This window comes from Populus alba, chromosome 8 (assembly GCF_005239225.2).
Source record: "Populus alba chromosome 8, ASM523922v2, whole genome shotgun sequence".
Classification (NCBI taxonomy): domain Eukaryota; kingdom Viridiplantae; phylum Streptophyta; class Magnoliopsida; order Malpighiales; family Salicaceae; genus Populus; species Populus alba.
Window position 1 is genome coordinate 2833664 of NC_133291.1, and position 27938 is coordinate 2861601.

Below are 27938 nucleotides of genomic sequence, written 5' to 3' on the forward strand. Positions count from 1 at the left end.
GTAATATAAATATATTTAAATACTCAAAAAAATATTTTAAAAAAAATATTAATTTATTATTTTAAAAAAATTGGTACCCTCGCCTTATTATTGATCACTCCTTCAAAGAACATATAGATTGACAGGTTCCTTCAACCTCTAATTGCCGAATTTATGATATTCAAACCTCCAAATTGATTTTCAATCCACAGGCATCACATTCCCCGCAAACAAAATCAACTGAAAATGAACAAAACTCTCCAAAATCTTACTTGAACTTGGATACAAATCACGGTCAAGAAAACACAAATCCTTTTCTCCTCCCCTCGACGATTCAAATCCCAACACCATCCCAAGCAAGCACGTATTTTAAAAACGCCACGTCATCGGTCCGCATCGCCACAAATCTTATAATCCCAACCGTCTAGTTTAAAAACGAACGGTCCAAAGTCCTCTTCAAAACATTCGTCGCGGATCGTCCCCTAAGCACCCTCCTTCACGTGTCCTTATAAATATGACTTGTCTCCACAAAATATTTCATCACACAAACAAACAAGTCTCTCCCTCTGGATTTCGATTCTTCACCTCGAGATTCAATTCTAAGTCTGCAGTTCAGGTATTTCTCTCTTCTTGTATTCTCCCCTCTCCTTTCTCTTATAACGTCGTTTTCTCGGGTCAATTTGATTTTACTGTCTGATATCGTTTTCGAAAATCGTTTTTGTTCATTTTCGATTAAAATGAAAATCAGGTTTTCATTTGATTTGCCCGTTAGGGTTTCACAGGAGCAGCTAAAATAAATTAGCATCAGTTTTCCACTAATTATGTTGAATTGCGTCTTCAATAATCTCCATTTCTGTCAATTAATGTTCGAGAAGTGGTTTTTTCTTTTCAATGCATCTCTGAGAAAATGCAGGTACCTTACATGAAGTTTTGACTCAATTTATCGTATTAATATTCCAATTAATTCTCCATCGAGTTTTTTTGTTTTTGCGTTCTCCTGTGCTATATTTCAATTTCTCGGGCGTTTTAACTTTTATCAAAGTGGTAACCAATTTTGTGTTGGATTTTCCCCCACAGATCGTCTCATTAACTGAAGAAAATGTCTGGACGTGGAAAGGGAGGCAAGGGTCTGGGAAAGGGAGGAGCCAAGCGTCACCGTAAGGTTCTCCGTGATAACATTCAAGGTATCACAAAGCCTGCAATCCGCCGTCTTGCTCGTAGGGGTGGGGTCAAGCGTATCAGTGGTTTGATCTATGAAGAGACTCGTGGTGTACTCAAGATCTTCCTTGAAAATGTTATAAGAGATGCTGTGACCTACACCGAGCATGCTCGCCGCAAGACTGTCACTGCCATGGATGTGGTGTACGCACTCAAGAGGCAGGGAAGAACTCTATACGGGTTCGGTGGTTAGGGCTTCTGATTTTAGAATAAGTCTTGCTGTCGAGAAATTTGCGTTTTTTGGGGATTGTAATTAGATTGGTAATTAGGGTTTTTAGGTACTGTTTTGTAAGTAAGTAAAGGGTTTGGGTTGATGGATTTAACTTTGGGTTTTTGTCTGGAAATGGAATGGTGGTGTTCGGATTCAAATTTTGATGGGCTCTTGGCTTTTATTTAATGGTTTGGACTTTCTGTCAATTTGTGGACCGACCTCCTTTGATAGCTAGAGGCAATGTATCTTCGCGGGATTGGAAATTACAGTGTTCGGGTCCTTGGAAATCAACTCTGAAAGAGTTGCTTCAAGATTTTGGGACCTTGTACGCCATCCGCTTATTAGGGAAAGATGAGTTGACTCCATAAAGAAGAAAATTATTGCCCCTCTTCGCTGGGAAGAGCCCGTTTGTATTTTTAATAAAAAATAATTTTTTTTTCTTCTATAAATTAATTGTTCTGTATTTTAAAATGATTATTAATTTTTAAATAAAAATGTTTTAGAAAATAATTGATATTCTTATATACGGTGATTTGTCTTTCCACGGTTAAAAAACTTTTATTTTTCCTTTCGACTCTTTTTAATCCATTCCACTTCAAGGTTCTACTTTTAACGTCTGATTGAAAAAATTTATTATTTTTTAATTTTAAATAAATATTTTTTCATATTTTAATATGTTAGATGTTAAAAATAATTTTAAAAAAATATTATTTTAATATTTTTTCCAATAAAAAACGCTGCTAAAAGCTGAAGTGAGCTTCTTCTATCAGCATTCCTTGGCGGTCTTATTTTGATGTTTTCCCCTTCATTCAATGAAATAACCGTACTTTCTTTACAACGTTATGTTACTGGATCCGGTCATCTTGACACAAGGCCCGGGTTATAGAGTAGTAGAGTCAAACCTAATTGATTTTTTAGAAAACAGATAGGTTAAAATGATGTTTTGATCTTGTTTTATTGGTTTATTTGAGTTTTTTTTCTATTTTTTATTTAACCGGGTTCACTCACCGAGGTAATCCAGGTTTCCAACAGTGGTTCTTGTATCCATTAGGAGAATTGCTTCTTTTGATTTCATGGCCAACCGATGATGAAATAGTAGTTTTCTGATTGAGATTGAAAGCCCATTACTTGCGTGTCTTGTAAGCAATTGTGTCTTCACGCGGAAAGTAAAGTCTAGCAACAGTTCAAGAGCAGAAGACTAGTGTGGTCCTCCCTGATAAACATCCTTTTGCTTTTGAAATTGTCATTATCTCTTGAGGTATCGTGCCACTTTTGGTGGTGGATTCAGTGACGATAAGAATGGGGTCCTCGTCGAGCAACAAGTGATAGAACAACCTCAAATTCTAAACCAATTTTACGTCATTCTACGGGCATCTGCGAAGCTGTAATTTAACATGTCCCCAGTTTTAAAATAGAACTCTGTTTTATGTTTGAAGGTGAGGAAATATTTGGGAGTGTAGTTGTGTTTGGTTTTTAAAATATTTTTTTATTTAAAAATATATTAAAATAATATTTTTTATTTTTAAAAATTGTTTTTGATATTAGTAAATTAAATTAATTTAAAAATAATAAAAATTATTAATTTAAAGTAAAAAAAATAAAATAAAATTCAATTTTTTTAAAAAATGCTTTTCAATAAAAATAAACAGGAACTAAATAAAAATAAAAAAAGGTAAGTTTAATTGATTGAACAGCCAAATGAATTGTAAAAGCTAAAAGGGTGTTGTTACCTATTAAAATTGTCTTCTTAAAATAGATTTTCACCGAGATAAACAAGAAGCACGGGTGGGGTTATTTTCTCTCTAACAGTAAGAAAAAATGCAAAGTCTAGCAAAAAAAAAAAACCTTAAATTTTAAATCTGATGAATAACTGGACCACACATTTTTTAAATATTAAAATAATGATACATTAAACAACATAATTTTATTAAAAAAACAATGAAATGGTTATATATTCGACCAACCAGTGTTATGACTTTGCAAGAAATCACGGAATATTTTAGTTTTTTCTATGATATTGAAAGAGCTTGCGAATATATACGATGCTTGTCATAAATACAACAATACAATTTCTTTACTTATAAAAAAGTATTTTCCCTAAATAATAAAATACAATTAAAAAAGTATATATGTGCTTGCGAATGTATACGATGCTTGCGAATTGCACCCATGAAGTACACGGCAACCTTTTTCCAATTTGCATAATTTGTTTTTTTTTTAAATAAAAAAAATTATTCCTCGAGGTTCCTTGAATGTTTGGATTTGGTACCTGAGAAATGAATTATTGCAATTTGCCTCAATTAATTAAAGTCTATTTACTTAGGGGGCAAACAATGTACAATGTTCCATTAAAAGGTCATTCTTTGTTTTGTTTTTTTCCCTTGCAAATGGAAATTTACATCTTTATTTCTTGTAGCTGCTCTCTCGCTTTGAATATTTTATTTTTGAAAAATAATAGTATGGTAGGAAAATCGCAATTTCTATATGTGATATTATAAAATACCACACTTGAAATCTACGGTTTTTATCGTGCTATTTTTATTTTTTTCTTTACCTGTGTTAGTTTTCATTTTTTTTAAATGTGTTAATTTAAAAACAAATTCCTTGAAAATCCATTGATCTTTATAAAAATGTTCCGAAAGAAACATATAAATGGGAAGTTGATAATGACAGGTAAAGGTATGTTCGTGGGATCCAAAGATTCTCAAAGGGAAATAAAGATTAGGGGTGTTCTTGATATGTTTTTAAAAAATAAAATCATTTAAAAAAAACATATCAAAATTAAAAAAAAAACATAAAAAAATAAAAAAATTTTATTTTTTTAAAAAATATAATTGAACCTCAAAAATAAATATAAGAGTCTAAATGTGTATCTAGTTTGCTTTCTTTATAAACGTATTAAAATTATATTTAAAAAAAAAAAATTAATTTAATATTTTTTTTAAATAAAAACAAGAAAGAAAGTCAAATTACAAGAAAGACCATGGCTACTTTATTAAAAGCCACGGCCCTCACCACAAGCAACAACTTATCAAAGCAATCTCGGATTCCTCACCCTCTCTCTTTCCATCTCTTCCTCCCCGTGTTTTCGCTGAAGTTGCGAAGAAACCTCCAGAACACTTTCTCCTCACTCTCTCTCTCCAAAATCACTTACTCTCTCTCTCTCTAATCAGGTAATTAATCTATTTGGTGTTTTTGTTTGATTAATTAAAACCCTCTTATTCTCCGATTCCGTCTTCAAGCTCCGTTCATTTTTCTCCCTCTTTATTCTCCTAGCTTCCCTGAAATGGTCTTGCTTTTCTTTTTCCGATTTTGGATCTGAACATGTCTGGAAACTGATTATAGATTATCCAATCAAATGCTAAAAAAAAAATCGTTTTAAGGAGATTTGTTATTTTTTTATTTAATTTATAAATGATTAGTTTCTTTGTTGATTTGAAAAGTGAAATATTTGGATCTTTGCTAATATAATATTTAAATTGTAATTAATTCACATTTTTTTCTTTTCAGCTTATAATCCGCTGTGTCTGTTTTATTAGTGGTAGTTGGTCATTGATGATTGTGAATCTAGGTCAACTTTGTTCGATTTTAGGTCTCAGATTATTACTGTGTAATTCACAGTCTCATTGAATGAGTTGGGCTTTCGCTTACTTAGATTTGCTGCTTTGTTAGTTATTCTCTGTGCTAAGGAAATAGCTTGTTTTATTTTTTTAGATCTGGATATCAAAGACAGTAATAAGATGAGAGTGAGTTTTAGCTATCTAGATTATAAAATTGTTACTGGATACTTATTGGTGATAATTCAACCATAATTTGGATCTAGTTTATTGAATTTTTTCCAAGATCAGAAGTTTATTTCCTCTTGGTCTTTCTTTGTTTATGTAGTTTTGTTTTGGACTGATTAAGGATATGGAGAGTTTTGTGTTGTGTCGTGTTGTGTTGTCTGCATGTGCTAACTACCATTGGCAATAACCTTGCTTGGTTGGTGCTAAAAGACTCAAGAAATTGACTGATTTAGTTATTTAAAAGAATAAACTTGCAAACTTGATTTAAGTAATTATTGAGGTTGGGTTTGAAGGCACCTCAGGACACGTTGCTGAGGGATTAATCCGTGAATCATTTTTGTTAAGGTATCGAGAAGGGTTGTGCACGTGCAAACTTTGGAGTGATGCCGGTGTCAGGAAATGAAGAGGTGTTTATTTTCTTTTCGAGTTACTGTTAACTAAGATTAGAGAACATTTGAAATGTTTCCCCCCTGAATATTGATTCATTAATCTTTTATTGGCAGACTGGGGTTAAACCCCTTGCCCAGCAGTCTAGTCTTAACATTGCAGGTGTTCCTATCAAGAAAAGGAGGTTCATCTGGCCTCCTTCGCCTCCACGAGAAGAACAATCTGTGCCACTGTTGGGAAATGATTCTGCACAGAAAGAACCTGGCAGCACATCTAAGGAGTCAACTCCTTCCAATTCTAGTGTTGCAGCGAGTTCTGATTTATCTGATCCAGTCAAGAATTCTGTAGCTGAAGAAAATAAGAACAGGTTGGACAGCATTGTGCAAGTGAATGCTGAGAACTGCTCAGGAGTTAAAGTTGAAGCACAGAACCTTGCAACCCATTCTGATTCCTTGGCTAAGTTTGGCAAACAAGAGAAGCCCGTGGTGGAAGAAAAGTCTGCCAACACGTTGTTGATTTCAGCGAAAACTGAGTTAAATTTAGAATCCAATAAAGGTCCCGGACTCAATGTTGGTAAAGAGATATGCAGCCAAAAAATATTGGAAGGAAAGTGTAAATCAGAGATGCCTATAGCTTCAGTAGCTTCTCAGTTTTGTTTAGGTTTAAAGGAACACAATGTTTCGTCTTTGGAATGTTATAGCAATGATGGTAGTCAAAATAATGAAAATGTAGGAGCTGTTTCATTGAATTTGTCTTTAAGCGAGGGTGAGACTGGTGTTTTGCACAAAATGGACAATATTCTTGCAACCGACAGCACTGATGTTTTTGCTAACAGATCGAACTGGGATTTGAATACTACTATGGATACATGGGATGGTTCTTCTAGTGATGAACATGCTGCTCAAGAAACTGCTGATGGGTGGAACAGAGTTGGTGTCAAATGTGATAGTACTACTGGAATAGTTGGAACTGGTATGTCTAATGGAAAGCAACTCCTTGATAGCAGTGAGTGCAAATCTAGTTTCCCCCAAACATTTTCTGATTGTGCCAAGTATACATCTGAGGATTCTCTTCATCTTCGTCTCAGTCCGTCCTTTCCTTGTTTTAACTTAAGCCAGGAGCATTCCAGTTCTTCTGCTAATAAAGAAAGCTGCATTATTCCTAACATTAGCTTGCCAGGAAGCTTGTTGTCAGCAGGCAATGCAACCGTGGCTAACTGTAGGAGCATAAAATCAGAACCATTTGATGGGAGCCCCAAACATGATTTTAGAGGAGCCAAAGTCAATCCATTTGATTTTTTTGTTAAACGCGAGTTAGTTGAGAAGGGTAGTCTAGAAACCTCAAAGTCTTCAGCTTTTGGTTCTTTGAAATTAGTTGGTCATGGATTCATAAAACCAGAACCATTTCATGATGGCAATTCAGAAACACCCAGGATGGTAGGGGGGCCGTCAATCCAACCTGATAAACAGGTGCTACAAAGTCAGGATACCGTAGAGCAATCTCCTTGTTCAGCAAGTAAAATAGTGCTGCAAGTTCAGGATACTACAGGTCAACCTTCATGTTCAACAGATAACCAGGTGAGGGAAGGTCAAGATATCTTAGCAAAACCTACTTGTTCAACAGATTTGTCTATAAGTGGCAATGCATCAGACCAATTAGAGTATACCACATGTGTTGAAGGTGCCCTTCTTAGGAACGCGATGCCAAAGGAAGCACCTGAAAGTGCTGGGCAGGTTTCTTCAGAAATGGTTTCTATGCCTGTAGGTCACAGTGGTGAGGAATTAGATGCTTCTGTTAAGATAGATACTGCAATTACTGAGGACAGAAGTGGTGATGCCCCGGAGCAGTGTGAACTGAAAATTTCAGAGGAAGTTCCTGCAGGTTCACATGGAAATGGTGAGGTTTCTGTAACTGACGAGGAAAAGATTAACTTGTCCGGTGATATGATAGAAGAAGATTCTTATGGCTCTGGTTATGAGTCTGATGGTAACACTATGTCTATGGATATAGATGAAGAGCGGCAAGAACACAATTATGAAGATGGTGAGGTCCAAGACCCGCATCTGCAAGCTGCAGAAGAGAGTCAGAAATGTGAGGAAAAAGATGTTAGTCATGGTAATTCTGAACATGAAAAGGCAAACTCTGGACTTGCTGGTGATGATCATTATATTTCATCCCTTGTTGAGGAAAATGATTCTAAAATAGAACTTTCTGAAAACAATGAAGTTACTGTGAAAGAATGCATCACCAGAACCATTGAAGATGCTGATAATGCTTCTGTGAAAGAATCACCGACAGTTGATATGCCAACTTGTGGGGCAGAGCAAGAGAGGGAAACCACAACCATTCAAAGAAAATCACTTGACTTATCTGGAAAGAAAGATTGTCCGGTGGGCCAGGGGACAGAACTGTCATCTGGACAAGACATTACTGCAGGTCAAGGGGTTTTAGTTTCTGTTGAGCCAGGTTCAGACAAGAACATTAAAACAAATAACATGGAAAAGAATGAGTTGCCTGAGTTAGAGGCATCTTTAAATGGTGGTGATATGGCTAAGGATGTCAGCAGCAGCCGGAGTAGGATTATAAACTTGCCTAGAGCTTCTAATTCATCATCTCCTGGCAAGACAAGATCTATATCAGGCAGGCCTTTTTCATCATATCAAGAAAGATTACCTGACGTGCCGCTTGAGGGTGGAAAACTACATCACCAAGGGAGGTGATTATTTATTACCATTATTTGTCTCTTTTGTGTTCCATTTTTATTTAAGGCCTGCTATATGTATTATAGGCTGATTTTTCCCTGTAATGATTGGTCTCAGGGATGAAATTTATATTGATGGTCCACGCAGATTCTCAAGAGATAGACACCAAGAGCATTTTCCCAGAAACTCTAGAATGAATTTTGTTCGTGGTAGAGGGAGGATTTCCAGCCGGATTGATACTCTTCGTGGTGACAGGGATTCTGAACGTAACTATGCTTCAGAACTTTACAATGGTTCATCAGATTTTGCTGTTCGCAGATATAAATATGCTTCTGCTGTTGCTGAGGCTGATTCTGAATCTATTAATTATAATATCGCACCAGATGGTTCATTTGTAGGTACTGCACGGGGAGGGAGGAAGCTACTGGATGATGAGACGCCAGTTTTCCGCAATATACCCTCAAGGAGGCGGTCTCCTGGAGGGAGAGATGTGCCTGCTGCACGGGGCATTCAAATGGTGCATAGAGTTCCTCGAAACATTGGCGAAGAGGGTTCTGAAGTTATTGGAGCAAGGCATGCTGATAATATGAGGGGATTCCCTGATGATGGTACAGAGCAGGCATTTAGGCGACCCCAACCTTCATACGAAGGGTTAGATGGTCATTTTGTCCAAGGGACTAGGAACTATTCATCTGTTCAGAGAAGGGCTCTTCCCCAATTTCGTTCAAAATCTCCAATTAGATCTCGTTCTCCTGGTCCATGGTCATCTGCCAGAAGAAGATCTCCGGATGGGTTTGGGGGAACTTCAGAATTGTCTAATCGAAGATCACCAATTTACAGTATGGGGAGGATCAGATCACCTGACCATCCTGGTTTTCCCAGGGAAATGGTTGTTAGGAGGCATGGTTCTCCACCATTCTTATCTCGACCGCCTGATACCAGGGAAACAGATCCTGGTCATTCAAGGTCTATTATCTCTAATAGGGGCCAAACAGGAAGGGTTTTTCTCAGAAACAGTAGGAGGTTTGGTATTACAGATCCTCGAGAAAGGACGGACAGTGATGAGTTCTTTGGAGGGCCCATACACTCTGGTCGATTTCATGACCTTGGTGGTGATGGGAATGTGGAAGATAGAAGAAGGTTTAGCGAGAGGCGGGGACCTGTCCGTTCATTTAAGACTCCTTTTAATGGTGCTGGTAGTGAAAATTTTCATCTTAATCCAGAGGATGGCCCCCGACCTTTTAGGTTCTTTCCGGAAGATAATCCAGAGTTTCATGAAAGAACTAATTTGAGAGAAAGGGAGTTTGATGGACGGATTAGGAATCGTCCTGGAAATGCACCCAGAAGACCCCGAGGCATTGAAGAGCAGGAAGGAAATTACAGGCATGATAGGCAGGTATTGTATGATGGGTTTGATGATAATTCACGAATGAAAAGGAAAAGGTTTTAATAGCATCTGCAATAGGCCAGGATCCAGGGCTTGTTATTTTTTAGCATAAAGGGGACCAAAGACAGAATTGGTTATGGTTACTTACACAGCTGGATTGATAAATGTTCTTTGCCTGAAGCACAAATCAAGTTGCTGTTCTCTTTGTGGTTCTCAAATCAAGTTGCAGATGTAATGCCAGATGCTAGCTTCTTTTAACTCTGGATACTTGCAACCATCAGATGACTGTTCTGTCATGTACATAGCTTGTCTCTCAGAATTCTATCTGCTGGTTCCTTGTTTTAAATTCAGGATATTAGGTGCACTTTTCAAGTTTTCATCTTAGCAAGTTTTATATCCTCGTAATTATGGTGGCACTTTATATATGGTCAAGATTATCAGTTAAAATCTGTGGTCAAGATTATCAGTTAAAATCAGTGTTTGTATAATCTTCAGCAGAAAAGCCCAAGTTTCTCAATTTTTTTTAGCTTGACATGCTGATTATGCTGGGTGGATTGGAGCAGGCATGCATCGAGGCATTGTTGTAATTTCAGTCTGATTCTGAAGTCATCAGGGAAGCTTCAATAAAATCAGTAACTTTCTGTTATTTGCTTTGCTTCACCTTCCCTTTGTTATGTTGCCTAAATACGAACATTCCAATTATGTTACCAAATTTGTGTGGCTAGCTCCTACAGTTACTGCACAGTGCTCCAGCTTTTAGAAAGTACTAGTTGTTGCGATCTACTTTAATTACATAGAGAACTTTTCAGGCTTGCAGCTGCTTACAACTTACAGTACAACTGTTGGAATCTGGAAATGTCTGGTGAGCTGAGGTAATCTGACTGCAGGAATCTTAGACTTTACTGAGTTCCATGGTTTATTGTGCTGCAAGTACTCTTTATGGACACATGTTCGACTGAACTCTGGTTAAGCTTTTGTCAATTTTCTTGTAGAAAGTCTTAAATGCTTTCAAGAGGCAGTGGGCAATGGCTTGTTAGATTAGCCGAGAAACTTCTTTGGATGTCCACTAGCCACAGGCTTTCCTATCTATGCTTTTATTTATTCCTTGATTTGAAAATCAACTTCTCATAGGCCATGTTGGTGGCGTGTCTAATCTCCATGCATTTGCCAATTCCAGTCTTGTCCTGATGTCTTGTCATCAAAGAATTAGTTTAATTACTCTCTTAATAGGCATTTTCTTGAAAGGGATCGGTTCTGGGAATTTTAGCTTTTTGGTTAGTATTAGTTTTGCGGTTCTCATTGGAAGGCAACATATGGTTGCTGTGTTGGATGGCTGCTTGCTTTGTTACTGGTAGCAGTTTCTGGAATTTTTGGGAAAACAGTTACTTAGGAATGTTGGTCTATTTCATTTTTACAATGAATAGGATGATTCAGCCACTGCACTCCTGTGATGCACTGCATGTTGTGTGCTTTTCACTGCTGCATGATTACTGGAACAGAGCAAGTATAGTGAGGATTTTAAGACACATGTTGAATGTGGGTGTCAACACCAGGGGTTTGGTTCTAATGGCGGTGGTGCAAAACCTCAGGTAAGGTTGTTCCCCTGATTTAACACGCCTTTACAATATGTAGGTTAATTCTTCCTTGAGGATCAGCAATGAGGTTGAATAAGGTCCATCGTTTCATCATTATCACACCAGCTGTTGCCATCTTAGTCGTCTTTTCCTCCTTTGATAATAATGATAAAATAAAATATTAGTAATGAGCAGAATAAGAATGTTAATAGTTTGTGCACCAAGAAGGTAGTGTTGAGCAGCATAATGAAGAGTTCAACGTGTATAGTTCATGGATGTTGTGGACTATGATTTGGTATTCGTTGGCCATTTGCTTTGGGCAATAGTTGACGAGTACAATTCAGCTTATGGGTTGCATGTGGAATGAAAACTGGACTTTTCAAAATTTGACCATCTCAATAGTCAAGAGGTGAGAAAAAAGACGGGAATGATTTGTGGGGAGATTCCTTTTCAGCTACTAGAAATGTAAGTTTTTTTCTAGCAGTTATCTAGGTGATTTCTTGAATTTATTTTCCTGTTGACCTGTTATCTGGATTGTCATTGTTCAAACTGGTATCTAACTGTCCTAGTAGTTATCTGTCTGGAGTCGGAAGACAATATGACTGAGTGGAGGGCGGGTCTGTGATGTTGGCAAGAGCCATGAAGACAGGAATAGCTGGCTTAGATTGACTCTGAATTCCAGAATTGCATAGCTGCAACCTTAACTTTGTGCTGGCAAAAGTTCGTTACCTGCTCAATAGAAGTTGAATTTTACTGCGTCGAGTCGAGTTTAAACTTGCTCGAGATGATTGGTCCATGCGTTTACAAGAGTGTTCAAGCTTGATTGGATGATCCGACTCTGGTAATTCCTATTAACAATGCCGATGATGGACGTTTCAAAACATGGGGGACTAAGGGAGGTGAAGTCATGAAAACAACGGTGGTTATATTCCCCTGCATCATCTGTGGTCTTGCATTATGTGAACCACCAAGTCCAGGCCTCTTATGACTGACTGGACGGTTTGCTTTCAAGGCGTCAGCCATTGCTGCCTTGGCCAAGATTGCATTAAAATGCCCCCTTTTCCAGGGTTCTTAGGGAGACTGCAGTGTTTTACAATATTAGAATCCGGGAGGGCAGACTCTAGAACACCTCGTCTGATTATATTTCTAGGTTTGGACAATTCTTAACTTACGTACACGTTCGAACTTGCTGAAGGTTTATGAAGTCTTCGCGTTCTTTGGAACCCTCGACACACGTATGAACTGATTCGTTGTTGAACGATGTCGCTTGTCCACTAGCTTGGAGTGGGTTATAAAAGGAATCTTCAGTTTTTTTATTTAGTAAACGTTTCATGGTTTTCAAGTCAATTCGGTTTTAGGGCAAGACAACAATGCTATAGGTCGACGCCTTTCCAGTTTAATGAAGGATAAAATTGAAAACTCACCCGTCTTTTTTAATATATTTTTCTAGAAGTGAGACAAATGTATACTTATTACCTTACGTCTCGGGAGATATTTTGCTGTTAACCTCGAGGCCATGAAATTAAGACCAACGCGAAGAGCGACAATGCTAGCACGTCCAAATGAAGGAAAGGGACAGGAGAAAAAACAACGACCTGAAATTTGTTATCAGGGGCGGCTCTTCCCAATTTTTCAGAAAATCATCTGTCCCTTAATTTTAGTAATGTATTCACAACAGTCCCTTGAAAGAATATTCCAAGGCTTTTAGTAGTTCCTATCAATTTCAAAGTTTTCTATAACATTACACACGCACACAGGCCCTCTTCAATGTTTAAATCACATGGATTAATACAATATCGTTGGAGGCTGGGAGCATGTTATTCAAACAATTAACTTATAATGATTTGCAGATGCAAAAATATTAACTAATTTGTGGCTCTGGATTTATAAGTACGAAATCCCAAGTTCCCAACCCTTGTCGAAGGACAAGACCATCATGGCTGAAGAAATGTAATTCTAAAAGTGACTTTAGTGGGATTACCATGAATCTCTAAAAATATGATCTGTCTTTGGAGAAAGGAACACAAATGCTCTTGTTTTTGTTAAATGTTGTTTTGTCCATTGATCCAGAAACTGTCGCAACATGATTTATATAATTTATGCTGATTAGAAGTCAGAAAACAGTATTAACTAGCCTCTTGGCCCCGGTCGGAGTAAAAAAATTTCTTGGATGGAAAAAAAAAATATATAGGTATTGCTGACTTCTTCTAGAAAATTAAAATAGATCTTAACCATAAATTTAAAATTAGTTGTATATTTAATGATATTTTTATTCAATATTAAAACAAAAATACATTGGATTTATCCAATTCAATCCAAGTTAACATGTGAAATTTGTAAGGATAATCTTGAAAAAAAAAAACTATAAAATCTCCAACTAACTCAGCCTTAGATGACAAAATTGATAAAAAAAAAAAAACTCATTGAAAAAAAAACATATGAACTTGAGTAAACCAACCAATATCATGATGCAAGTTATGCATTTGAACAAATTCAATAATTTTTTAGGACAAAATTTACATTTAAAAAAAAACCCAGATGTTGTGGTCTAACCAATCAAACTTGTGATTCATATCATGGACTTAACTGGGTTTAATATATTTTTTTCATGAATCTATAATTAACCTATATATACAAAACAAAATAAAAATGATCAAAAAGCAACTCAAAAGTGCAAGCCCATGGCTCAAGGCTGATGAAAGCAAAAACCCATACATATGAGGCTTCAAGCCCAAGTTTACATGTTTAGCCCTGTATTTTTTTATAATTTAAAGGAGCGGACATCTCGTTGTCCACGCTAGTTTTTTTAGGAAAAAAAAAGACAGCATGTGAATTTTTTACTCAAAAACTATTTTCAACTAAAAAACACCTTATAAGCACTCCTGAAACATCAATAAACTAACATATCAAACCAACAAGCTAAAAATAAAGTTCAAAACACATAATCAACCCGAATAAAATTTCTTATTCTTGATTTAGATAAGTTCAAAACAACTATTACAAGACTTCGTTCATCGAACGGATCCTATTGACACCAATTTCAATTATTTTGGTGGCGGAAATAGGTGTGAAAAATATTTTTCTATCACAACAATGAATTTTAGCAAATGTCTCTATCTCCTCTCATTAAAAAATTAAATGAAAAGTAAGAAAAATAAATTTTGGTATCAAGTTTGAATATTTGACAAATAAAAACAAGAGAAGAAATTGATTATTTTGGATGAAATTCGAATTTGGCACTTATCTTTTCTTGTTTTTCACTTTGGTCCAATGTGTTTTAATTTCACCATCTCTTCTAAAAAAAGATGTGATTGGCTATTAATTTAGGTTTAAAAAGCTTAATTATGCAAAAATAAAGTCTAATGATCAAATTTTAATTTGTTTAACTATTCCAATGTACTTTGATTCGCAATAAAATGCATAATGCAATTGCAATGTGGAGAGTAATATCACCACACGACTTGGTTTTTGTTTTTTTAAAACTAGAAAGCAACGTTCTCGCATGGATGAACGGACCATCTCATCCCCTCGTCTGGGCCTCAAGCAAGCTTGGATATACGTCGAGTTTGGTCAATCTTTGCCGATCGAGTATTGACCTCCGCATGCGTTGCTTGTGCAGATCGCTGATTTTTTTTTTTAGCAAAAAGAAAATTCGGGGAAGGAAGACTGAATTCCCTGCTTCGACTGAATACTTGAAAAGGAAAATGCGTTTGAGCAATTATTGAGCAATCAGCGTTGGAAAAATCACTCCCTCCTCTCATATGAAAACGGAGTCTGTAAATAGATATTATAATTATAATGAATCCTATCAAATTATTTTACGAGGGACATCATACAATCTCAAAAATCAATACTAATTTTAATCTTCTCATAATATATTGGAGGTCCACAATTCATATGTCCACCCGGCAAAATTTACATATTTAATTTTTAAAAGGTATAACTCGACTAGTTAGATTCTAGATTTATTTTCTAAATATTACAAGTTCGAGTACTATAAATCTTAAGGTCATCAGAGATTTATATAATTATTAATTTCAAGATCCGAGGAGTAAATTGAAATACGTGTAAATTGATATAGACACCCACAATTAACAAACATCAAATCTATACGATGTGTTTTTATGCTAAGACATTGATTCATGCATCCTAAAAACATCAAATCTAACATGTTATTACCAAATTTGTGTAATGGTTTGCATTGTTTAAAAAAATATAGGTCATAAGAATCTAATTATCTTTCTGTATGGGAAAGAATCTAATTTTTTGCGCGAGGGATGACACCTAAAAAATCCCAACAGCGAGAATTTTATTATCGGAAACCAAAGCCAGCATAATGAATTTTCATACTGCTGCTAGCCATTTTGAACTTCTATTATAAAAAGAAAAAGGAAAAGGAAAAGAAGAAAAAAAAGAGGAAATTTTTTTTAATCAACAAAGCAAAAACTACATGCACTTTGTCCTAAATGCCACGCACAAACTGAAAAACACAAACGACTAGTTGCAATTTTTTATAAGTTGACGTACTAAATAAATTATAATAACCTAACTCCGCCCCTTAAATCCAAAATAATCATAGTATCATATCTTCCTCCACCGCCATCGACGACATACGCACGGTCCCAAACACGACCTATCATTGACTGCTCCTTGCTTGAATGTTGAATCTGTCCCTCTATTTCTATTTAAAGTTTTTCTCTTCTCCTTATCTCTAACACATTTAACGTGTATTTTTTTCTTCCTATTATTATTATTATTATTATTTTGTTTGTTTACACGTACAAAATTAATATCTCTTCCTCCTCTTTGTTTTTTTGCTAATTTTTATTTTGTTGATCTCCATTCATTTTCTGTTACTTCCCTCTCTCTTCGTCGATCTCGTCAGTTGCTTTCTCCGTGTTAATCTATCGAGATTTTTCTCTTAATTTATCGCTACTAAATTAGGGTTTCGCGGCCTTCTTAATTATGCTATTTCAAGCTTAATTTGATCTTAATATGTCGAATTCAGGATTCTGAGTAGATGCTGATGATGAATCAAGGAGTTAATACGCAAACCATAGCTTCAGTGGACCCTAATTCACTTGAGGTAAGTTTCACAGAGCTGGATTTTTTTTTTAACATTAACTGTAATTTCTTATAAATGAAGTACTTTCTGAGGTTTATTCGATTTTTTTTGGTATTAAATTAAGAAAGTTGGTGGCAAAGAGATTTTTTTTTTTTTTTTTGAGTTAGTTGTTGAACTTGCTGGATATGATTGATTGCTAATGGTGGACCAAAGTAAATTGTATTTGTTTTAACGAATTGGCTCTAGTGTCATCATGTTGTTGAGAGGAACTTTAGTGGCAGTTGAGAGTTTTCTATTCATCTTTTTATTTAGTAACATGGCGAAGATTAGTAAAGGATTCGAACTAAAGGTTATCTGAGATCCTGATATTAATGTAATTTTTTGGGCCATTATCTAGTTTAGTTTAGATGTTCCAAACTGGTTTGTTTCTTCAATTCTTGTAAAATTTTACTGCTCTATGAAGCTCATTGTTAAAGCATAATTTTTATTTGCTGCTGTTTTAGGGTCGATATGTTGTTGATGTGAGCCAAGGGCAGACATCTTCGTATAATCCCACAGCATATGAGTCTGAAGCTGCATCATGGACCATGCATAGAGTGGATAATCACTCTACAGAGAATGGAATTCTTTCAAATTCCAGTTATCACCATGATCATCAAACACAGCAGCTTGCTAGAAGTGCTCAAGATAGTTTAAATACTGCATCCCTTGCTGGTTCATCGACTCAAGGAACGATGAGCGTAACCCAAGATCACAGTAGTTATGCAGCATACAATCCTACAGATCCATATGGTTATGGAAGCAGTGGATATTCAAGTTACTATAATAATGGTTATCAGCAGCAACCCAACCATGCATACTCTCAGCAGCAACCCAGCCACTCATACTCTCAGCAGCAACCCAGCCACTCATACTCTCAGCAGCAACCTAGCCATTCGTACTCTTCAACTGGAGGGGCATATCAAAACACAGGTGCTCCTTATCAGCCTCTTTCCTCATTTCAGAATACAGGGTCTTATACTGGGACAACAAGTTATTCAACCACTTACTACAATCCTGGTGATTATCAGACAGCTGGAGGTTACCCAAGTAGTGGATACAGTAATCAGACTTCCTTGTGGAATGATCCCAATAACGCAAATTATACATCTCAGCAGTATTCAACCTATGCTCCAGACACAACAAGTGCTTATAGTTCTGGCACTGCAGCCTCAACGTCAATGAACTACGAGCAGCATTACAAGCAATGGGCTGATTATTACAGTCAAACAGAAGTTAGTTGCGCTCCAGGGACAGAACACTTGTCTGCTGCTAGCACATCTAACCTGGGAAGTGCAGTGTCTGGTGTGTATCCTACTTCCAACACCCAACCTCCTGCATCTTTCACCCCAGCATCTTGGAGGCCTGAATCTGCGTCATCTGAATTGCCATCTTTGCAGGTATAGTATGTTGGAGCTAGTAAGAGCAAATTGCTACCATGAAGATATCCGTGCTTGTTCCTGTTCTTATTTTCCCCATACTTCTATCATTAATTCATGATTAGCTTTGCATTTTGACCTTTTTCCTTGCCCGATTAGTTTTCTATTATTGAATTGCAATCTGAGGTCCTGTCTGGTGGGTGGGTGGGGGGGGGTTGAGATCAATGACCATGGACTAGATTGAAGGATATCAGGGAGGGTTAGTATATAACTTCCTGGGTTCAGTTTGATTGGAATCTGGTATTTGAGCATTTAGGATGCTGTTGTTGCATGAGAATTGTTTCCTTGCTGTGGATCACATTTAAAAAATTTGTTACTAACCAACAGGAATGATTTTTCCACTAGACTTTAAAAAAATGCATGTTGTAGTTTCTGAAATTACAGAGTGGGTTGGGAAAAGAGTTTTGAAGTGCTCTATTTAAACACGACTATTTCTTCCCTTGTAATGTAAAATGACACATGCAAAATGCACTTTCTCATGTTTTAATAAGATGCATATATTTTACGATGTGGCTAGACTGGTGGAAATGTTCTGGACATTGTCTGTTTTTTTCCTCTCCCAAATAATTGCAGCATGCTATCTTTGCGGGTTTTAAAGAACCAGGTAAAAGAGAGCGAGGAAGTTTTATGTTAGTGAAATTTGCAGTTCTTGAGAAATTGTTAGGCTTCTAAGGGATGCTGAACTGTTAGAGATTTGTGGAGTTTTGTTACTCCATGGTGTTTTTCTTTATTAATTTAAAATATGTATTCTAAAATTATGTCCTAATTTGGTGTTGATTCAGAAGGCATGGGTATTAGAGGATAACATTTTTGTGATATAGATTCTTTCAGGTTTGCTGTCAAAACATGATACTGTGATTGTGATATAGAATCATATCTGGTCGCTAGATTATTATCATATGCCTAATTGATTCTGATATTATTTCATATCAATGATAGCTTTCAAATGCTTTTAATCTGTCTATATGATGCCCTCTACTAGAGATGACTTGTTCAGACATGTTATACGGCTCTTGTTTCTATGTGGCTTCTTTCTTCATATGGGTTCCTTCTTATCTCTTGAGAATGTTTTGTAGTTCAATCCTCAATTAATTGTTCAGACATGCAGTTGTAGTTGCAATAGATACATGAAATCCTCATTTGACTTTATTGTGGTTTGCAGCATATTATACTGTATTATTGTGTTGGATCAGTCAATTATTTCACAACAAAAGTTTGGTTACTCTAATTAATGTCGTCTTTTCTGGTTTTATTGTCAGACCGGTGCAACTATCAGTAGCACACATAATGGCTGGAAACAAGGGACTCCAAGCTTTCAAAATCACCATGCTAGTCCTATGCAACCACACTTCCAAATTTCTCTTGAGTCAAAAGCTTCATATGATAATATTCAGGAACAACAACAGACTGCTCCACAAGCTCCCAATTCACAATTTCCTGCAGCTCATCAGGTGACCCAGAGTTATCAATCAACTCTGCAAAATGCTCCGTCTTTAGATACTCGAAGGGTAAGCAGAATGCAGATTCCAACAAATCCTAGAATTGCTTCAAATTTGGCTTTGGGTTTATCAAAAACCAACAAGGATGGCCCTACGAACAGTGCAGCAGCAAAACCTGCTTATATCAGTGTGTCGATGCCAAAGCCAAATGACAAAGTGTTGTCTAATGATGCGACTAATTCCATGCTTAAGGTGATATTGGTTTCTTATCAACTCGTCCTTCTAAATTTAATGTTTCCACACTTATTTTTAATTTGTCGTTGAGATACCCACCAAAAAGTCTAAAAAAATTGTAATTTACTAGTAATGTCTCTGTAGTGCATTTTGCCAGAACAGTTTCAGATTATGATCCTGGTATTCTAGATGTTAGAAGATTTTAGAAGGGTCCAGATCTGCTTTGTTTTCATAGCATGTGGTTTAATGTAGGGGTGTTACCAATTCTTTTGTTGTTTCTAAGCTAAAGACTTAGGTTATGCTGAAAAGGTAGGTGTGTATTCGTAGATGTGATGGTTAAAAAAAAATCCTTTAATATCTATGCAAGCAGCATTGATGAGAAAGAAGCTGTGGGTGGTTTTTGACCTCGAGTAGTAGCCGAGTTGGGTTGATTGAAGAGGGGGTTGTGCGGTTGGGCTGGTGTATGGCTATATGTCTCTATACACTTATCAGAACAATTCCTGACTTAATCCCTCTTAACCAATTTTTATGGAGAGAAGTTTCCTTTCTCTGTTCACATTCCATATTTAGACTAAACCTCTATGCTTTGGGTATAAAGCATGATGCTTTGAAGATGTTGTACAAGGATTCATGTTTTTGTCCATAGGCAGTGACAAAAACACTTTTTTTCTCAAAAGAAGGAAAAAGAGGAATTTTTCCAAGAAGCTTTCTTTTTTTCACAAATGGTCTTTTATCATTCATTGTTCTGTAAAAACTATTGTCTGAATATTGATTTCATGCATCATTAATCACTTGTTTCTTGCAGCCTGGAATGTTTCCTAACTCACTGCGTCGTTATGTTGAAAGAGCTTTCAATCTCTGTAAAGATGATACACAAAGGGTAGCTTGTCAGGCTATCATGAAGGAGGTAAATTGCATTTGTCTATAAGCTATTCTAGCATCAACTGTTGCCTTTAAAGTGTGCAATAGCATATGCTCATTTTCCTTTTTTCACCTTTGTTTTCTCCTTCAGAAGGATTTTTAAGTTTGAAATTGATACTCCAGCACTTATATAACCTCTAGGAATCCATTCATCCTGACTTGGAACGAATAGATTGTCAACATATGGTTTAACATGGTCTATATATATATTTAATGCATGTGGACAGCGAGAAAGAAGTCTTTCTTGATTCTAAAACTTTATTTAAAAATTAACATATTAAGATGAAAAAATACCTTCCTTTCGACAAGCAGAATCTTATAGTGGAACTAGAGGCTGCATTTTGAAAGAAGTCATCTTGTTGCAAGGAAGAAATTTGATAGAGTTTCAAATTTTGTTGGGCTGCCTGTCCCCCCATGATCTATCTGCCCATGTCTTGGCCAATATGTGATATGATAAGTGAGATAGTGGCTAGAGATTCAAATAAATCACTGAAATTGATTAAATATAAAGAAATCATAAGATTTCAGAATAGTGGACTATAGGTAGATGCTTGTCCTCATCCATCTGAAACTCTGGTATGAAGTCTGATACACTATTTTGGGAGTGTCCACAACTAACTCCATAAAGTCTTTAATGCCATATTTCTGCTAACTGCCTTGCATCTTTATCAACTCTGTTCATTTTAGTTTTGTTCTAATCATCCAAATCCAGAAAGCGCCGTATTCTAAAAGCTATTTGTGGATTTGACCTCTAAACTTTTTGAGGTTATATCTGCTGAAACTTCTCTGTTGCATCATATTCTGTCCGGTCTTCTGTCTTATTGAGCTTCAGTAACTTGGTTTTCCTCTAGATGTTTAAATTGCCACAGTTTCTGGTTTGCTACTTCTTTCTGATTTTTGATAGCATGTATATCATTTTTTTTTTCTTTTTTTCAGATCATTACGAAGGCAACTGCTGATGGTACACTTAACACTCGGGACTGGGATGCAGAGCCTCTTTTTGCAATACCAAATGCTGAGGCTGTCAACATGGAGTATGACCATTTTAGTTGCTCTCTCCTCTTAATACTACAGCTGAAATAATTCTTGTGATCTATCTCATATCTGACCTTTTAGCCATTATAGGTTGATATAGATATTTGCTGAACTTTTATGGTTGCAGCTCACAATGTCCCACTCCTGTTTCTTCATTATCGAGGTATAAAAGGAGTCCAGGTAGACGATCTAAAAGTAGATGGGAGCCTTTACCAGAAGAGAAATCGGTTGATAAGCCTGTTTCCATCAGTAATGATATTGTAAAATATGATGGTTGGGAAAGAAAGGTACATCTTGTTTCTCTCATCTTTTCTCCCTTCTCATCACTCATTAGTTTTTTGGAGTCATATTGGCTTCTGTATTTTGAGCGTGGAAGTGTTCTCTGCATCTTGTTTAAATCATTTGTTAACTTGTTTAACTATGCAGCCTCCAAGTGTGAATTCTGAGAGCAAGTGGAATGCTTTGAATAATATGAAGTTTTCTTTATTGGAGCAAAGATTTCCAAGTAAAAATACTCAGAGGCCAGCTAAGAGGCAGCATCTAGCTGATGGTTTGAATGCTGCAAATAATGATGCATCAAGTGATAGTGATAAGGAGCAAAGTTTAACTGCTTATTATTCTAGTGCAATATCAATTGCAAATACACCAGAGGAAAAAAAGAGACGTGAAAGTCGATCTAAGCGATTTGAAAAAGGACAAGGACATCGAGCTGAAATTAATCACCTCAAACAAAAAAATGCAGGTGCTGAAAACTTGTACAGTAGGCGGGCTAGTGCGTTGATGCTTAACAAAAGTTTTGATGACAGTGGAAGCAAAGCCGTTGAAGACATTGATTGGGATGCACTAACTGTCAAGGGTACCTGCCAGGAAATTGAGAAACGTTATTTGCGCCTAACTTCTGCACCTGATCCTTCCACTGTAATTATCTAACATCTTTATGTTGTTTCCATTGCTTTGCATCCTTAAATGAACAGAAATTGCCTCTTTTTTGGGAGAGAGGAAAGATGAGAGGAAGGAAAATGGTGGGAAACAATAGACGAGGAAAATATTTATATCTTCCTATTTTTTGTTTTGGAAGAGAGGGAAATGGGAGGAGTGAAGGATAAAATTTGTTTTCCCTTGTTTGTAGAGAAGAAGAGAAGAAAGGGAAGGATTTTTTCTTTTTTAATTTGTTTTCTGGGTGGGAGGATTTACTTTACTGTTAACTTTTTTTTTCCCCATGAGATGCTATTTTGAATTTAGAATCAAGTTAAACTTTGAAATCTATCTTTTTGAATCAAACTCTTCTGCATTTTCTTTCCCAATTGGATTGGTTGGCTTTTGTGGATCCAAGGAGAAGGCTTTCCTCACATTTTTCTGTTCCATTCATTTTCCTCTGTCCTCCCAAGGAAAAGATGAGTCACACAAACACGTGTTGTGTGCGCAAGTTAAAGAGAAAATATTTCTCACACTTTTCCATTCCATTCATTTTCCTCTCACATTTCAAGCGAAAGATGAGTTGCGCGTGCACACGCACACACATTGTGTTTTGTTTGGTCTAAATCCAAACTGCTTTACAGGTGAGACCAGAAGAAGTGCTAGAAAAAGCTCTGCTTATGGTTCAGAATTCTCAGAAGAATTACCTGTATAAATGCGACCAGTTGAAGTCTATTCGTCAAGATCTAACTGTTCAACGAATACAGAATCAGCTAACAGTTAAGGTATGTATGATACTATGTTTCCATGCAACATGAAAACTTTCCTGTTCTTTTTTTTTTGAGTCTTTATTTAGTTTTGTTTTTGTACATTCAGGTGTATGAAACGCATGCTCGATTATCACTGGAAGCAGGGGACTTGCCTGAGTATAATCAGGTTGATGAGGCTATTGACATGGCCATAAACGGATAAACCACTTTTTTTAATTCGTTTTTCTTTAGTTCATTGTGTTGGCTGGACTTTTGTCAAACCCCTGTTGAGAATATGCTGCGTTACTCATTCGTCCATGTCCTTCCTGAGACTAGAAGTGGTTTTCTGTTTGCACATTTTTTTTTGTTCCAAGTAATCAGCCAGATAATTTCCTTTGGGATATTGCACTTTGCAGAAGAGTCTGCATGCTAATAATTATGCCTAAGCATTACATGCAAGGCCATAAAAATTTGTCTAGGTTGAAAAATGATGTTTAGTTACGTTAATAGTGGCTGAACGATTTGAAAACATGTAGAGAAATTGTGCTTTATAGCTTTTATCTACCATGCAGCTTTTTGTTGTGTTCTGTCATCAATGAAACTTTTCATTGTGGACATATCCATACCCCATTGCTTTAATTTATTTACATGTATTGTTTTGCAACTTCTACTCTGACATGGTGTTCTTATATTAGTGTTTCTTTCTTTCTGGTTCATGTCAAGTCTCTTATAGTGTAGAAGCTTGTACTTTATTGCAGTTTGAGTCTGAAGTAAATGGGGTATCAGAAACAATGAAGCAGTTGTTTCTCCAATTCCATGTTAAATTTTCTTTGCATATGATGACTGTGATTGTTTTAGCTGCTTATAAGTTTTGCTTACTTTCTCTATTTTGTTTCAGTGTCAATCGCAGTTGAAAACCCTCTATGCTGAAGGAATTGAAGGATGTCATATGGAGTTCGCAGCTTATAACTTACTATGTGTTATATTGCACTCAAATAACCACAGAGATCTTGTATCATCAATGTCAAGGTTGGTGACATTTGCTGAATGAGAATTTTGGTTATACTGATGTTCTATGTACTGAATTGTCCTTTCGTTGCACACTTAGTTTTTTTATTGGTAACTGCATCCAAGTTTAATTTCCACCTGCTGACTCTAGGATAATCAATTTAGATCAGTTTGATTCATTTATTATGGACTCAAAATGATTTTTCTATAATTTAAATGCTACTGTTTTGATTTTCCAGATTAACTGAGGGGGCGAAGAAGGATAAAGCTGTTAAACATGCTCTTGCTGTTCGTGCAGCTGTCACTTCGGGAAACTATGTTATGTTTTTCAGACTTTACAAGGATGGTCCTAACTTGAACACCTGCCTTATGGGTGGGCATTAGCAACTCTCCTATTTTCAAAATTTCACATTGACAATTCATTATTGACAAGAAATTTTGTCCTCTTACAGATCTCTATGTTGAAAAGATGCGTTACAAGGCTGTGAGTTGCATGTCCCGGTCATATCGCCCTACAATACCTATTTCTTACATTGCACGGGTTTTGGGCTTCTCCAGAACAAGTGATGGAAATGATGAGAAGGACTCGGATGGGTCAGGATTAGTGGAGTGTGTGGAATGGATGAATACACATGGTGCTTGCCTTACCTCAGATAGCTGTGGAGAGATACAGCTTGATACAAAGGTATCCTCGATCTAACCATAATATTTTCACAAAAACAAATAACGTTCGCCTGGTGCCTAATTACAGCTATGGCACTGAGCTTTAGATGCTTCTTTATTTCCCATCACTTGCCCAGTGAAAAAGAAAGCTTAAATTTCTCAAGGCATTCCCTCGGTGTGTTTTTTTGGTCCATTTTATAATTTTTACTGTCTCTGGTTTGCACTTTGTACAAAAAGGACCAAACACAATAGAAGCTTATGGGTTTATGCATTTTTTTAGTTTCACAAGGACCAAATGTTGGATTTTTGATGTGCAGGCTTCATCCTCCAGTCTATACATGCCGGAACCTGAAGATGCTGTGGCCCATGGAGATGCTAATCTGGCTGTCAATGATTTTCTGACACGGACATCCTTGTAGCCAAGGTGATTGAAATTAATTATATAGACAGCATGGTAAGAAAACCATGGCAATATCTATGCTGCCCTCAACAAGCAGGGGCGGGGGCAGGGCTATTTTCTGGCCTGAGGAGTTTAGCTCAAGCTTGTGGAGGTTGCCTGTAACTTTAGAGAGGGTAGATCACAGATGTATAGAGTTGGAACACAAAATGAAATAGAGCACACAAATTCCCCTCGGAAATGATATGCCTAGGGTTGCCGAGGGCACCGAACTGGCACTAGAACTTATGACTAGGTTGTTTGTTTTTGTTAACAATGATTCATTCTTTCTCGGGGAAGACAAAACATGTTAAATATACTTGATGATGAAGGGAAATAAGAAACATGAATTTTGTTGTATTTTATATTAATGAAAGTCAATGATTTTTTTGGGCATTCACGTGCAATGGTTGCTTGATTTGCTTCTTCTATAAGATGACCTCCATATATTGAACGAGTTTAAGAGAATGCCACGTCAGTTTTAGGGAAGCCCTCTTCTACAATGCCTTTACACTGTTCCTACTGATTGGACTGTGACGCATCCGGTAAAAAAATTCCTTTACGAGATATTTCAGAAGAATCATTCTTAGATGTCTGAAACATGCTCTCTAGAATCCTCGATTGATTTAAAAGTATTGATTTTTATTTTAAATGGATTTTAATTACTAAGAAATAACTAAAAAACTGATCAGAGGGTCATTAGAATTGGTATTAAAAATAATATTTCAAAAAGAAAACTCTTAACAACAAAAACCTAAGAAACCCGTCTCTATTATTATTAATAACTTGAAGGCCTTAAAATATGTCAAATGCTGGGTAATTTTTGCAGCATTTCTCCCGATCTTGCCAGTATGCATAGTTTTTTTTTTTTTAATTCCTGTTTTCATCCGACGAATAAATAGAAGCGATGCATTCCAGAAACGTATAGGTCCAACATATTTCCATCAAGAACGTCTAGCATTCCAAATGAAAACACATTCAAAGAACAGAACACGCCAATAAATTTTTATCTGATGAAAATGTCTAAAATTTATTTCCATCAAGTCAATTTTTTTTTTTTAAAAAAAAAAAAATCATAATTCATCTGCCTCATCCATGAATAAACAATGAAATAAAAAACTGGCGTAACCTAAACATGGCTTCAAAACAAACTAATATTACAGAAAAGAAATGGTGTTAAAACATCATTTTTCTTTGCTAACAATTTAGTCATTCATTCCTCACTAGGAGCAGACTCAGGCCAGATGCTAACCTTCTCTTTCTCGTACTTAACATTCAAAGCAGTCACTGCAGCTACAAAATAAATCTGAATAACCACAATTGTTGGAGTGTGATAATTAATTACACTTTTACCCGTTGCAAGCTCTACTAATAACAAAGCTAATAGCCCAAGAATTGCGATTCGCCCGTTTACCCTTTCACTGTACGGGCTAAACCCGAATTCCACTTTTAACCCGTCAGAAACCGATTTCTTTAAAGGAACTGGAGGCAGGTACATTCCCGATCCTGACCCGGACCCAGATTTCCCTTTCTTTGCTTTCCGGAGCTCTGCTTTCTTGCCGGTCCCGCTTCTGTAACGGAGTCGGACCTGGGACAGGCGGCTCTCAAATTGGTCGTCGGATGCGGATCCGGGTTTCGGCTCGGGCTCTTGGGTGGTGTCTCCTTTGTTGTCATCTGTGGTGGCGCGGGTGATGGAGGGTTGTTTGGGCGCGTGAGGTTTGGTTGGGAACGCGGCACGAGGATAAGGGAAATGGGTTGCTGATATGGTTGTTGTTGAGAGTTGCAGAGAAGGAGAGGATGGTAGCGCAGCCATTGATGAATTTATGGTGGAAGTGTTATCTCTTAGCTTGTGTTGTTTTGTTTGGATAAGTCTGTCATTTCTTTTTTGTGGCGGGAGTGGTTCGTTAGTGAAAGGCGTAGTGAGGGTTGCTGTTTGTACTTGATTTATGGGTAGTGTTGTCGTCATGAAAATCTTTTCTCGTGGTTATGTCATCGTCTTCCTGCTCACACAAATGTATTTAAATGGACTTACTGAGAGGTTTGATGCGATAGGTATTGGTCCAACATCGGCCTAATTTGAGATTTAGGGGATTTTGTTTTTCGTACCATATGCAAGGAGGATTGAGCCTACACATTTGTAGAGTCTTCTTCTATACCTGCATCAATGTCAGGGTTGCAGAGCTGAGAGATTTCTGTGGCGCAAGGATTGTCGTAGATTTAGCACCAACCCTGAACTATTATAACATTTGAACAAGGAGAGTGGATGTACAATGAATTAACCTAAGTGCCAAGCAGTTGTTGGTAATTGAGCCATCCTAGAACTTGTGACTGAAATTTGTTGTTGACAGCAATACTTTTTTTGAGCTGTATCCTTTTATTCAGTTGAGAAATCATATACACAGAAAAAATATGCTTTTAATACAGGAGGATTCGAAAGGAGAAGAGAATGAAGAAGTGAAAGAAAGGTAGGTAGGTGCTCAAATCCCACATCGATAAATCATAAAATACTGTTGAGAGCTGTGCCTATAAAAAGCAATTGAAGACTCAGTTCAAATCATACCTTTCTCGGCCTTTTGGCTAAGATCAAGTGTAGTATCTGTTCTTATCAGTTTAATATCTGATACGTGGGCTATAGGTCCACACGATATTAAATTAAATTTTTAAAGGGGAGGGTCCATCACAGTAGCTTGCTACTGGGATCCTCAAGCGTCGCCCATGCGTTGCACTACTGCAAGGGCCTGGCGCGCCCTTC

The 27938-nt window shown here is 36.7% G+C and overlaps 4 protein-coding genes and 1 non-coding gene across 9 annotated transcripts; 4 read left to right on the plus strand and 1 right to left on the minus strand.

Moving 5' to 3' along the window:
- The first annotated feature begins 451 nt into the window (after window positions 1-451).
- Window positions 452-1614, plus strand: LOC118052235 (histone H4). Its single transcript, XM_035063127.2, has 2 exons — window positions 452-595; window positions 1057-1614. The coding sequence occupies exon 2, from the start codon at window positions 1079-1081 to the stop codon at window positions 1388-1390; it is 312 nt and encodes a 103-aa protein (XP_034919018.1). The 5' UTR covers window positions 452-595; window positions 1057-1078; the 3' UTR covers window positions 1391-1614.
- A 2819-nt stretch (window positions 1615-4433) lies between these two features.
- On the plus strand, window positions 4434-10822 carry LOC118052205 (uncharacterized). 2 transcript variants are annotated; one of them, XM_035063071.2, is made up of 5 exons: window positions 4434-4581; window positions 5539-5600; window positions 5697-8296; window positions 8400-8548; window positions 8681-10822. In XM_035063071.2, the coding sequence occupies exons 2-5, from the start codon at window positions 5577-5579 to the stop codon at window positions 9730-9732; spliced, it is 3825 nt and encodes a 1274-aa protein (XP_034918962.1). In that variant the 5' UTR covers window positions 4434-4581; window positions 5539-5576; the 3' UTR covers window positions 9733-10822. The 2 variants fall into 2 exon arrangements, with proteins under 2 accessions (XP_034918962.1, XP_034918961.1); XM_035063070.2 differs by having other exon boundaries at window positions 8400-10822.
- Window positions 10823-15803: 4981 nt separating this feature from the next.
- On the plus strand, window positions 15804-25582 carry LOC118052208 (SAC3 family protein A). Of its 4 annotated transcripts, none has more exons than XM_035063075.2 (14): window positions 15804-15903; window positions 16252-16329; window positions 16812-17747; window positions 19046-19477; window positions 20265-20366; window positions 21317-21414; window positions 21543-21702; window positions 21842-22333; window positions 22975-23115; window positions 23207-23266; window positions 23978-24108; window positions 24327-24460; window positions 24540-24772; window positions 25068-25582. In XM_035063075.2, the coding sequence occupies exons 2-14, from the start codon at window positions 16264-16266 to the stop codon at window positions 25167-25169; spliced, it is 3087 nt and encodes a 1028-aa protein (XP_034918966.1). In that variant the 5' UTR covers window positions 15804-15903; window positions 16252-16263; the 3' UTR covers window positions 25170-25582. The 4 variants fall into 4 exon arrangements, with proteins under 4 accessions (XP_034918966.1, XP_034918965.1, XP_034918967.1 ...); XM_035063076.2 differs by lacking the exon at window positions 15804-15903 and adding an exon at window positions 15915-15933; XM_035063074.2 differs by having other exon boundaries at window positions 15813-16329.
- A 740-nt stretch (window positions 25583-26322) lies between these two features.
- Window positions 26323-27596, minus strand: LOC118052232 (uncharacterized). Its single transcript, XM_035063125.2, has one exon. It carries the CDS (start codon window positions 27150-27152, stop codon window positions 26400-26402), a length of 753 nt encoding a protein of 250 aa, XP_034919016.1. The 5' UTR covers window positions 27153-27596; the 3' UTR covers window positions 26323-26399.
- Window positions 27597-27742: 146 nt separating this feature from the next.
- Window positions 27743-27938, plus strand: LOC118052470 (U2 spliceosomal RNA). The gene has a single exon (XR_004688194.1). It is a non-coding gene; the product is annotated as a U2 spliceosomal RNA (small nuclear RNA).